At 34.5% G+C, this 13,616-nt stretch overlaps 1 protein-coding gene across 3 annotated transcripts in view; it reads right to left on the bottom strand.

The window, feature by feature from the left end:
- LOC124353010 (major facilitator superfamily domain-containing protein 6) overlaps positions 1–12,675 on the bottom strand; it is a 35,383-nt gene extending 22,708 nt beyond the window's left edge. For 2 of the 3 annotated variants that reach the window (XR_006921562.1, XM_046802795.1), the window contains exons 1-5: positions 12,477–12,675; positions 10,743–11,245; positions 3,949–4,423; positions 2,717–2,827; positions 640–1,113 (exon numbers count right to left, since the gene is read on the bottom strand). Coding sequence is in view for 2 of the 3 variants with exons in the window: in XM_046802795.1 (XP_046658751.1) it covers positions 640–1,113; positions 2,717–2,827; positions 3,949–4,423; positions 10,743–11,134 (1,452 nt within the window). In the remaining variant the exon portion in view is untranslated. The remainder of the gene's footprint in view (positions 1–639; positions 1,114–2,716; positions 2,828–3,948; positions 4,424–10,742; positions 11,246–12,476) is intronic. The other variant, XM_046802796.1, reaches the window with a different exon arrangement.
- Positions 12,676–13,616: the final 941 nt, after the last annotated feature.

Genomic DNA, 13,616 nt, shown 5'->3' with positions numbered 1-13,616 from the left:
TTAAGTATCTATAGTCCACTTAATTTTTATATTAAATGTCCATGTATTTTATTTTACAAGAGAAAAAGTTGTATACAGTTCTTGTTAAATTCAAGTAACCTCAATATAATACTGTTTTAATTCAATTATTATAAAATTGGAATTAAAACTTCTTTGTTTATTGCATAGATTAATTTTGTTTTACTCATTAGTTGTAACTTCAACCTGTTTTAATTTTTTATGGTATAGAATAACCAAGTTTGATTTTTTTTTTTTAATTCAGTGCATTCCTTTAACTAATTAAAACAATATTATTCTATATAGAAGCTGTACATTTCTTAGCTATTTATTTACCTATAGTTATTTTACAACAATGAAATTTGTTATATACTTTTGAAAACAGATAGTTTTTAATTTCTTTAACGTTTTTTAGAAAGATGTGTCTAACCTTAATTAGTAACAGTTCATTTGGGATATCCACTGTAAAATGTTCCCCAACAAGAAAGATAATGTAGGTGGCTATTTAACTACCTAAATTAAACATTTTGAAATTATATCAATGGTTTCATCACTGTTTCTCTTGAAATAGGTCCTCAGCATGCTTGCACCTTAAATGTATGTCTCTACAAAAGTGTTACTGTAGAGCAAGGAGCTCATTACCTTAGGGGTGGGAGGAGGGGGTGCATTGATACTGTTAGTGGCCAGAGCAGGAAGATTCAGCTGCTGAGCCAACTCTTGCTGAAGGTAGTCCTCCCTTGTCGGCTCAGGAGGAGGCTTTTCGATTTCAGGTACCTCACTCGGGAACTCGTACTTGAAGTTTATCTGCGTAGCACATATCAGTGCAGCACCCATGAGGACGGAGAACGTGGCAAAACATATCGTGTAGTTCTTCTCCCGCTCATCAGGGCCACAGGGATGATCAGGGAATGCAGTCGAGTGGTCGAGTGCAATACCCACGAAGAACATGGCTAACCCCCACCCCAATGAGCCAAACATTCGCTGGTGGCCGTAACGGTCTGCATCCTCGCCAAGCAGTGTGATCACAGCCGAGTCCGCCAGAGTGATGGCTGGTGCACTGAAGAACTCCCCGATGATCACAAGAAGAATCAACAAGAAAAAGGCCTTTTGAATGTCCTGGAAACAACCATTCATTCATTCAATACACAAAGTGTATAAGGAAACAGAACACATTTTTTGGCATCTTTTTAATTGTTTATTAAAAATACAAGTTTTCCTTCTTAATCCTTATAAACTTTGTTAAATTTTTGTCCTGCCTTGATGTAAATCAAGAAAGCCACAAACTGTGTAATTAATATGTTCAGTGGTTTTTATTGTAAGATGGATTGCTGTTTGGGCATGTAAGTGGAAGTAAGGTGATAGTGCTTAGTTGGAAATTCCAGAAATTCAACTTGTTCTTTAAATGTATGTTTAGTCGTAATTGAATACATTTTATTATTGTTTTAATTAATGTTAAATATGACTTATCAATAAAGAATCCAGAAGCATTGTATTATGTACCAAAGTATCCTTACAGAAATAATTTTTAAAATAAATATATACTGATTAAATGCAGTTCTTAAGTATTATGACTACATTACTCGTACCCTTCATGCTACTCTGCAGACACTTTTGTTGATGGTGGGAGACCAAGTTTTACAGATCTGTATGTCAGAACTATAGCAAAATACAGTAGGATGGGTACATTTTTTGTCTAAAATAACTGATACTGAAAGATCAGATCTTAAAAAGCCTTTAGTAAAAGAGCTTTATCTTTGGAATTTATACAACCAGCTTAATTTAATTTATTAAATTATTATGAATAAATTCATTTGGTTACTTTTAGTGGACCTACAACTATCAAATCTGTTTTAATGGTAGACTGAATGGCTGTAATATAGTTAGAAACAATACTAAACAAAATGTTTTGTTAAAAAAAAATAAATAAAATAAGCCAATAATCATTGTCAGTAAATATCTGCCTTTCTCTGTAGATTCATTTTTTCTATAGCTTTCATCCTAGTTTAAACAATATATATAGAACCAATATTATAACTTGCAGATGCAGAACATCATAAAAAAAAAAAAAACAGTTCTACTTAGTGGTATAACTATAGTAAAAATCATATTACTGCAAGCCTGGTTTGTGGCAAATAAACTGTTCTTTAATACACTCAGGTCTGTGATATATTGTTTAAGCTTTGCATGAGTATAGAAGATCAGTATCTTGCGATTACACACTATTAAAATTATTAATTGAGATCTCTTTACATTATTAATAAGTAATGAAGCTAAACAGTAGGCTTGCAATGATATGTCATGTACCGTAGGATATGGCTATGGCGAAGGAGATGAGTCTGATTAAAGAGTCCACCACACCAGGGGATATGGGATAAATCTGAATAAATCTAAATTTTAATACATTAGATAGGCCTAAATCAAAGTTAAACATCTAACTGCTGTATTTCAAACAGACTGAATCGCTGTTACACTTTTTTTAAATTTTTAGAGCTCTTGGAAGAGATGCTCTTTCCCCCACATTTCCCCTATATAGCTATGCCACTGTGTATAGTAGTTAAATAATTGAGCATTATTTTTAATGCTTTGCTCTTTCTACATTTAATTCTGGATAGATTAAGATCTCTGAAATAAATTAATGTTGTAATAAAATAAATTATGTAAAATACATAAATAAAGATTAAAACATAGCTTTGAAAACTAAAACAATTACAGGGGTTACCTGGATCTCTGTAAGTTTCAAGTTAAGTGGCTTGGAAGTTAATAGTTTCTCAACTGTGTCCGTAGCATATGTTTCACTTTCACTAGATGTTTTACTAGAAGTTTCTGGAATCTTATAGAAATTAACGTGTTACATTTATAAATTTTAACTAACATGAAACATATTTCTTTGTAAAAGTGGTTTTTATAGATTGTACAGTAAAGTAATGCATTACATTAATGGAAAACTTCTTGCAGTAATAAAACATCATAATGGACAGCAATTAACTTATTCTGTCAATCATCAATCAAATTTTCATCTACTTTGTTTTGAGCTTCATTCAAAACTAAATGTCAAAATAAAAGGAAAAACTAAAATGAATGAATATTTAACCAAAATAATAATCTGAATTTCTTGTAAAAATTAACGGTTCAGCAAAATTTGAGAGAAAGATTTAAAGCAGGTGTTCCCAAACTTCATTAATTGGTTGCTTCCTTATTGTACATACCATATTTTCGGTGTTCTTCAAACAAACCTGTACAGTCTTATTCCAAAAATGCTAACATACTTTATACCACAGACTGTGATGTATAAATTTAGTTATTATTAATAAATACTTTAACTTCTTGTAGTAAACTTTGGCGGCATTTATTGAAAAATGTGTTCTTGATAATAATAAGATGTTAAAGAAAGGAAGAAATCAACTTAGAAACTGAAATTGAATAAGAAATTAAAAATGTTTATAAGATAAAAGAAAAGGGTTTACTGTTACAGAAATAATAAATGAAATCCATTCTAGAGCAGTTGTTGGTTCACAGCAGGAAATATTGTGCTTTTTTGCTTCTTCACCTTAGAAGCTCACAAAAACCTTGTATTTGGTGTTATTGTAGTAGTTGTAATTTTAGAAAATTATGGAATGTGTATCATACTAAAAATTAATAAACAAGCATAAGTAGAATATGATTTACTAAATTGATATTTGTTCCTTTTTTTTATTAATTTTGGCACGACTATTATATATTTGGTGGAGTCCAAGGCTACCTCTGCATATACTTGGGGACCCTAATTTCCAATAAAAACAATAGTTTGATTAAAAAATGTATTCTTCAAAAGGATTTATGTGTTTTGGAAACTTTCAGGTTCATTCTATAATATCCAAAAAGTTTCCCACGCCATTGATACAGGTTTATGGATCCCATATCCTTTATAAATATATTACAGGCAACATCAGTGGCATGTGGCACCAGGATTACCTGAGTGCGGTAGACAATAGAGCTGAATATAGGTGACACCCAATTGGCCTGCTCCTTTTCATTGTAGCCCTTGACAAATCGTATGTCGAGAGGTGACATGCCTGCGTAGACGTGTGGTTTCGCTGACCGGATGTTCCTCACCAGTGGCTCTTCCTCTTCCACTACGGGGATAGGTACCTCTGGCTCAATCCAGTGGGGAACGTCTCTCTTCAGAGTGTTATGTTGGGCAGCATGCTCTTGTTCGTGGAGGTTTGTCCGGATTGCCAAGGGAGTGGGGAGTGCAGGTTCAGGTCCTAGCATGTCCGGAGCTTCCCTCTTGAGTATCCGTGGAACCTTCGGTGTCTCAAGGACATACTCCGTGACATTCTTTCTCACCAGGCAAGACGTGGCAGGAGGCTGAATGAAGCCAAGTGGAAGTGTAAATATTATCCAACATGACAGCGATGCCAGCAACAACATTTTCCCTTTCTGCCACCTGTGAAACATGTACGTCTATAAAACTGCCAAAAATTAGGAATGTAATAGGTTGAATTCAAACAGGACATTTACATTCTAAGTCATGTATAAATATGATTAGTTGTTTTAGTGAATAAACTTTTATGCTAGACATCATAATTCTTTGTAGTCACATCAGCTTGTAGTTCTAGGCCATTACTTTATTGTGTTTTGATCTTTTATATATCGACAACATTCCAAATGTATATTTGGTCTATCAGTTTACTTTAGACAATAATCACATATAATAAGAACATTGTGATAATTTCATCATTAATTGAAATAAACATTACTTTATTGATTAGAACATATTTTGTACATTTATTACACACCTTGTACACCTTTATCTCAATAATGAACTAAGTTAAATTAACTTATTCTGGAGAGAATTGCAGAAATGCATTCCAATGTAGCAAAGAATCAGGAGTGATTCTATTAAGTTGGATAATTTGAAACCCTCAAATAAAAAAACACCATACCAATGTCATAGATATAACTAAAGTAATTGTTTCACGATTTAAATATCAGCAAATAAAAATAAATAATTGCAACAAAACCAGAGGATCTTATGAAAGCCTTTTATATATAAATGGTTATTAAATCCCAAGATGATATGTTGAATATACAGCCCATAATAAAACCAAAGGTCGCATGGGCAACTCTTATATGGTGGTCATAAACAGTTTGAAGCACTGCTGTAAAGTAGTTTCAATTCCTGTTTAGAGGTTTAGTTAATATTAGTATCAGTGGAGTAATGATTTCCTGTCAAGCTGTGGCACTGGAGGCTGTCCTGGATTTAAACTAATTGTCTTGGTAGACATATTGCAATAATAAAAGTTCTGTTGCCTAAATGAAAACACAGTATTACTGCATTGTAAAGAAATGTGTCTTTGGTAAAACATACAGTTTCCCCATTACAAGTTTTAAGACGCCATTTTCTTAAAGGTTGCCCTTGACTTTTACACTGATGGGTCACACATGGATTAAAAGGCATATTTTAGAGTTTATGATCAGGAGTTAGACTGGCGGACCCTTATGAAAATAAGCCACAAACGGTGTTTCTAGCAGAAGTATGACAGTTGAAATGTTTACCACCACCAGAAGCTTATCCAGGAAAAGCCTAAAATATGCTGAATAAATAATATTATATAATAGTCAACCTGCTCTAAATGCGTTGCATGTTTTCATTGAAGGTTAGAATGGGAATGAAGGAATAGTCTAAATGGTCTACAATAGAGTAAGAAAGTGGTCCTTGGTTTAGTGTCGGGTCGTTCCTTGAAATGAAATAGGAGATATTCTGGCCAAGAAAGGTTCTGAGAGTAATTCGGTAAGGCCGATTCTGATTGTGGAATTTTCCTTTTCATACAACAGAGCTCGAGTAGATAACTGAGAAAAGAGAGATCATATTTGAGGAGTAGAGAAAGACTTCAAATGATAGAACACCAACAATTTGATTTCCATCCTTATTCTCAAGTCTGAGCTAGACCTCTAGACCTACAGGTAAGTAGGATACGACTAATACTTGGAATTGTAACAGAAAACTTACCCTCCTTGGAAAAATCTAATAAGAATTGGTATAAACCAGACTGATTTATGCATATGTGAGGAGCAGAAGGGGAATCAGCAGAACACACGGTGTGGAGTATAGCCTATACTTTTAAACGCCAATGAATAATACCAGATTTAGATTAACGTCCACTTTTTACTACAGATTTCTATTGTTTTCGTTCTAACATATTTATAAATAAAAGAAAGGGGACTTTGAATTGGAATCAAATATACAAGTCTAAATTATCTGACATTGTCTCGAAACAATACGATTCACCGCCGCAGGAATTCGCCCGCAGCGCCCGCCTTTGAACCCTGGATTATGAAACCGTAGAAAGCTCCATAATCCAGGGTTGAACCTACCGCGACTACAGTTATCAGCGTTTTCCATTCCGGTTGGGTGGACATAAACAATGTAGATCATTCCGAATCAAATTTTTATTCGAAGTCCTGTAAACGTATGAAATGAACACTTGTTTTTAATGCTGAAGTTGACTTATTAGTAAAAACACTGTCTTGCCAGAGAATTTTACTATTTTCTCGGTTTAGGGGTCAGCCCACTACCATTCCTGAATAAACCGCTGATGAAATATATACACAAGAAATTACATGAATGGGAAGTTGCATAAGCTAACACGGATTGATTCACAAGCACTAAAGTATAGCGTCGAGTATTGATTTTGCCTCCCCTCCTCCATAGACTCCTTTCTCGGTATCCATTTAACCCCTAGCTAACTCATACAAGTCAGCACTTCAACCTTGGGAGGGGAGAGGTCAACAGCGGTTTCATTCTTTTTAAGTATACCAGGCTTGGCCTCACCTTTATTACTCAATATTTTCAGACTTCTGCGGCTTCTCTAGTTAAGAGACTGAGGCTGTTAAGAAATTAATTTGACCTCTAAAAGATTTCCCTAGTGACAATATTCACTAGATATAGGTAATTTCTTCTTAAATTATTCAAGGTATGAACGAACTATAGGTATCGTACTGTTAGAACTACAATTATCAAAATATTATGTGCTGACATTTTCCAAACAATAACACTTTTCCAAATAGAGCATTGCTCAATTTATAGGATTTTACTTTTACTTAATTTGAAAAAAGAGTTTACATAAATACTAAAAATATTTTAAAATAGCACGTTCCTATAGCCCATTTTGACCGTCTGTTGCCAATTTTACTTGCTTATTTGTATTAATATTTTAAGTTTTAATTAAATTGCAGAAACTGTCTTTTAAATAGCTTAGTAGAGAGACATATAAAAGTTAGTTTTAAGCTGCCATCACGAAAATTTTGATCCTTCCACCTGTTGCTTCTAAATTTTTTTTTTCTTTTTGGAGGTTAAGTGGTAGAGAGGACTTTTAAGTCCTAACTTCGCCTCTGTAAATAAAGTCATTTTTCATTTATTCTATTACGATTCCGTTCATGTCTCCGTATGTCTTGACGGGTTTGTGTGTTCGAAATTCCTAAACACTGTCACAAACAAGACCTGAGTGAAAATCGTTGAAGAGCACGTCCTGATACGTTGAAGAGATTCGTGCTCCAGAAAGTGCCAGAATTAGTTTAGACCCAGAAAGAGACTTGTTTTATTTTGACGCGATTGCTTCACAGGAAGTTGTTTGGTTTCTAAACCAAAATCTTGTTGAGATTGTTCCTAGCAGATCTTGAAGCAACTAGGAATGTCCAACGAACGACTTGGCATAGAGTCCTCCTTGGAAATATCATCTTAGGATCTGGCAACGCTCTCTCAGACATACGCCATTTTCACATCAGTCGTCTGAATAGAATGCCATGTACATTGTATAATGATACTCGCTCTAGTATCGACTATTTGTTCCGGGAAGTTTGAGTATCCATAGTTTATTTTACAGAATCTTGTGTAAAAAGTGATGTCTTAAATGATCTTTGGCAGAGAGGATTTCGTATACCGCATTTAGCTAGTTTTCTTGGAGTCCACACTATGTCATGTCATCCAACAGTACGTTATCCTTCTGTAACTCCTCCTACTAAGATGGTTTGCTATGGGGGTACGCAGAGTCCAAAAACTGTAAAGAAAATACATGAGCATAGCTGTTTGAGAGTTGCCTATGGCGTAATCAGATACAAGTAGATGCCTGTAGATGGCAAGTAGATGCACATGTGATGGCGAAATGATAGGGTCCATTTGTTGACCAAACATCAAACCCTGTAACATATCAAATTTATCCATTCCTTGTAGGCGTGGTTTGTACTAACTCTCGGATTTTTTGACCTAGAAGGGGGATCTCACAGATAAGATCTATCTCTCGTATACTAGACTTGATGTAGTAGAACGCAGTTTCAGTATCTGACAAGCCCTTATATTGAATCTTATTCTTGGCACTGGTAGTTTCACTGCCAATCTTTGTTGGTAGTGCTAGAATTTTCTGTTCTGCTCCGTAAGCATTACAGTCGGGTATCTTCGTAACAAGGATGGGTGTCGAAGGCGTCTTTAAAACATCATTAGAGCAATTCTCAGTACAATTGATGGGCTTGAACTCATAGTCCGTTACCTCAACAGCATGGGTTAACTCTTATTCTCTTGGAATCACAGGTTGGGATTTTGTTTAGTTAGGTCACGTTTAAACTTAGTGCCTCCCATCACGAGTACTATAAAAAAGGAGTGTTATCTGTCACCTTTATCAGGATAGCGAGATATCTCTAATAATATCTAAGGTCAGTTACATTGATTTAGAAAAATCTATATCTCGTGCATCATGATGGGACACTAGGAACATTCAACAAGGGCGCTGACTTCTTCATCTGGACGGTAACATCTCTGCGAAGATTCCTTAAGGTGAGTCACGAACACTGGGAGTAATCACCCCACCTTGCCTCACCAGGTCGGGAAGTTTGGAGTATCCAATACCTTATAAGAACAATGTTTTCAAACTAATAAGCTCAGTAATAATTACTAACCACTACATTGCCTAAGGGCTAATTAAGATCCAAATTAAGGCACTCTTAATAACATTGGCACCTCAATTTTAGATAACTCGCCGCTGAAGTTCATGAATTGGCTAGTGTTGCAAAATTGTAGGGTTGTTGAAAAGGACGTTCGTTTCAAGAGGAGGTGAGAGCTTTTCTTGTCCCTGTACTATTTAAGTGGGAAAACACTCTGTTTAGGTACCCGTTTTTCATTAATCACTAAACTTCTTCACTATCCTTAATATATGTCTTAACGAGGCTATGATTATACATTTAGCAATTGCAAACCTGGGGTTTAAATTGCAATATATTATAAATTTTATGGTAAAAGAATTAAATACATATTTATTTAGTTCCTAACAGCTCATAGGAATATCATAACTATGTGTAAGGCTACTGTACGCAAGAACATATATTATACTATGTCTAAAAGTACTTAAAAAAGTGTACTTATATTTGAATTTGTTCTTGTATATTTTTACACGTGACTGTTTTTACACCTTAATGTTTATTACTGGTGTCGGGTTTGCTTGAGTACTTTTCATCAAGCATACAATAAAATCACCTTAATATTTTACGGTAAAACGAGTATTATTATAATATAATTCATGACTTTAAATTATACATGTATTGGAATCCGTTCAAATGTTCATAACCTTCTGGAAATGCATAATTTATATTCAATGTTTATTGATTACATAATGTCGAAATGACATTTCTAATACCAATTCAAGTTTAATTGACAGTTTTGTATCTTTAGCAATGTAGGCTTTATTGCAATTGTTCAGAATTAAGGCTAATTGAAAACTAGCTACCGCCTCCTTTGATTATTCTTATTACGTTTGATATACTATTTTAAGCAGACTAAGTTGTATGGTGGTCTTTAAGTGTTTAATATCGTCTCCCTAGTTTATTGTATTTTATAGGAGCTCAAAGTTGTATAATGACTATTGGAGTGTTGCCAACAATGCAGTACTTAACCTACATATTCATTCTCTGTATTGATTGATCTAGTTTTTATCATTTGCGGTAAGAAGATTAGTCTTGTATTTACACTTTTGGTTTTTGTTCATATTTGGATTGTAACAAAAGACACAGTTAGAGTGGTTTAGACTGTTCTAATTTAAATTGCTTAAAGGTTAAATAATAAGGTCTTAAACATAAAATTAATGGGTACCTAGTTAGTTTTGGGATCAACTAATTGAAAATAGCACTAGAAAATTCAAAGAGGTACGTGTACGTGCTTCAGAAATGTACGAATATACTGATAACGGCCAACGGAAAACTAGCTTACATCTTCGTAAAAACTCTGATTAAATTAGCGATATTTTAAAACAATCTGATGTATGATGCCCTCAAAGGTTTTAAGATGCTCTCCCTAGTTGACGGGTTTTTACAAGAGCTCACAGTTTGATCACGACGATTGGAGTGTTGCCAACTATACGGTACTTTACCTACATATTCATTCTCTGTATTGATCGATCTAATTTTTATTATTTGCGGCAAGTAGATTATACAGTCTCGTATTTACAGTTTCTACTTTTATTCGTGCTTGGGTTGCAACACGAGGCACAGTTAGTGTTTTAGACTGGATTGAAATGACTTTAAGTTTAGTTAAATAAGGTACAGTAATGTTCTTAAACATAAATTGTGTAGGTAGTTTTGGGATGAGCTACTGAAATAGCAATATCAAACCATATTATCTAGGTACTTTTTGTGGTTTAGGAATGTATAAATAAGATAAGTAATTAGATAGTTTGCAGTGTTTTATTTAAAATTAAATTATTCCATGAAATTATCCTTACCTGTCGGCGAGACTACCCCAAAATGGCGCTGCCAAAAATTCGACAAACGGCCTGGACCCGATAAGTAAGCCGCACTGTCCCGGATTCATGCCCATCTGCTTGAAATACACTCCCATGAGGGGAAACAGGGAACCGAATGCGGAGTAGAAAAAGAAATAAAATGTCTTGACCGTCAAGAGTTCCTGGTCGACATCCCCGCACAAAAGCTCCAGAATGTCCGACCTGCCGCGGATCTTGTGAGTGGCCTCCTTGGGTTGAGGATAGAGATTGGGGTCGACTTCACCCAATGCCTCAGGGTCCACCTTGGGGCGGACTCCTTGCATGCCGTGGGTTGTAACGCCGGGATGTCCTCCATAGCTTTCGTAGCCCTCGTTGCCTCCGTAGCCGTCCATGGTCGAGGAGACACTGAAATCGATAGGGGCGTCCCTGCAGGTGGACTCGCCCGATCAATAGCGTCGTGGCGCGGCGCGGCGTCGGAACTTTGACTCCACTCACAGTCGCCTCTGGAACGGGATCAACACATGGATAAAGTGGTTTATTGATTAAACTAATCAAGGTTAATAGAATTCACTTTAAATTATGCATTATCCTGCTTCCCTTGTGTTGTAATGCGTGTTTATTTTTACTAATACTTTATTCTTGTTAGACAGAAAAACGTATGCTATCATAAGGTATGCATTAAGACAGCAAATTAAATTTAGTTTAAAAATTTCAATGTTAACGTAATACTCGCAAACAGTCAAATGCATTTCTAATAAAAAAAAATAGAAAAAAATAACCAAATGCAATGTAAAGACCGAATAATTTTTATCGTTATTGCTAGATTATTACATCAGTTCCGTTATTGAGATATTTTTACTGTTAAGATATTTAGAACTAGATTTTTTAAGACAATTTATTTTGGCCAGACATTTTTAAGACATAATTTACAGACCTAAAATATTTAGTAGGAAAAAGCGATTCGATCGTGCTGAAATAATTACGTAATAACGGCACACGTAAAAGGAGACATAACTCAAGATATATTGTAATCCATTTCAATTTGTATACTGTAGGGCAAAGGAAAACATTATAGTTTTTAGTCCATAAATAACGTTTCTTGAAGTAATAATTCGTTTAATATTAAGATTTCAAAACTCCTGACTGTTTTTCGATATGTTCACGTTCGGAAAAAGTGGATGGAAGGACATGTTAAAGGAAAGAATTGGGCGAAACGTGAGAGGAGCAGCATTTGAAATAATCATTGTAAATTTCAGTTAATACTTGTCAGTAAAGTATTTAAATAATTGCAAAGACGGTAATAAGATATAATAGCAGCACGCTTTCTTTACCGTCAACATGGTTAAATTTAATAAATTAATATCACTATAATATAAAGTTAATATACAGATTTCAAAACTTCTGAATATGTTTTTTTTCACGTTTTGAGAAAGTGGATGGAAAGACATATTAGATGAAAGGATTTGACAAAACGGGGAGGAGCAGCAATTGAAATGGTTATTGTAAAATTCAGTTGTTTTGTTTGTCAACAAAGTATTTAAACAATTTTAAAGGCTGTAATAAGATTTAATAAAATGCAGCGGATTTTCTTTACCGCCAGCACGTTTGAATGAAATAAATTAATATCACAACAATATATCGTTAACATTTTCTAACGGCTTTCGACCTATTGATTCTGTTATGTAAAATTTAGCATCTCATTTACAAAAAATAAACTTATGATTACATACATACCTTGACAGTTCATGGATTACAACTATTTACAAATAAATCTTGAGATTGTTCGAAATCTTTCATTCATAAAGATATACAGGCCTACTTTTTTATTATATTTATATTAAAAAACAGTTTTACTTTACTTAAATAATTTAGCTAAACGATAAAACCAAGATAAGTTCGACTCCAGAATTTATTTACTAAGCGAATGTTTGTTTCAAATAGCTGATGACGTTAAAAAATAAAAACACATAACTCAGTAAAATCATATGTTTGGTTACGTTTTTATTTGTAACAGCTATTCTAAGTGACAATTATCTTTACTGTCAGTGAATATAAGAAAAGATAGAGTAAATAATTTTAATTTATTTCGAAATAAAATTAATTGCTAGAAGAGCTATGGTATCCAATTCACACATACGTTGGGTAGTTACGTGGTTTATCTTAACACATACGGCTCCTGCAACCATGATAGTCATCTTCTTTTTTCTATTTAACATATAGAAATGCGTAGGAGAGCCCTAGTTGAAATTCTTTTAAAATGCTGCTATTGGTTTTCTGTTGGGTTAATTATTATAATTTCAGAGCTACATCTGCTCAAGATCCCCCTTTAGGCTAGTTGCACACACACCGATTTTGGACGACCGATTTTTTACCGACCGTCCAAATACCAATAGTGAACTGAATGATGGAACGGAACCTGGCACACACGCCGACAGCTGATCGGCGCCAGTTTACTATTGGAATTTGGACGGCCGGTAAAAATCGGTCGTCCAAAATCGGTGTGTGTGCAACTAGCCTTAGTTTTATGAAGTCCAAACTCATATAAACTTTGGAGCTGAGAGACGACCAGCACACAGGTCACGTGATCATGAGGTTAAAAGACCATGTTATTACTCTATAACTCACAATACTGAAATTTTGAGAGAGACTTGCAACTGATACCTGGTTATCTTTATCTGATCTCCTTCGTAAATATTTTTAACTGACTTCGTGATGTATATTCGCTTACAATAACACGGACCCTCATAGCCTTCGAACTTAGGCGTAAATCATAATGTTGAAGTATTCCTGTGCAAATATCTCTGTGGTCTGAACAAAATATAATTCAATTGTTAAAACAGGCCTGCAATAAATTAAGTATTCAAATCTCTAGAC

The sequence above is a fragment of the Homalodisca vitripennis genome, chromosome 1 (assembly GCF_021130785.1).
Source record: "Homalodisca vitripennis isolate AUS2020 chromosome 1, UT_GWSS_2.1, whole genome shotgun sequence".
Classification (NCBI taxonomy): Eukaryota; Metazoa; Arthropoda; class Insecta; order Hemiptera; family Cicadellidae; genus Homalodisca; species Homalodisca vitripennis.
The sequence above is the reverse complement of the archived record's forward strand: the minus strand, read 5'-3'. Positions and strand labels throughout refer to the sequence as shown.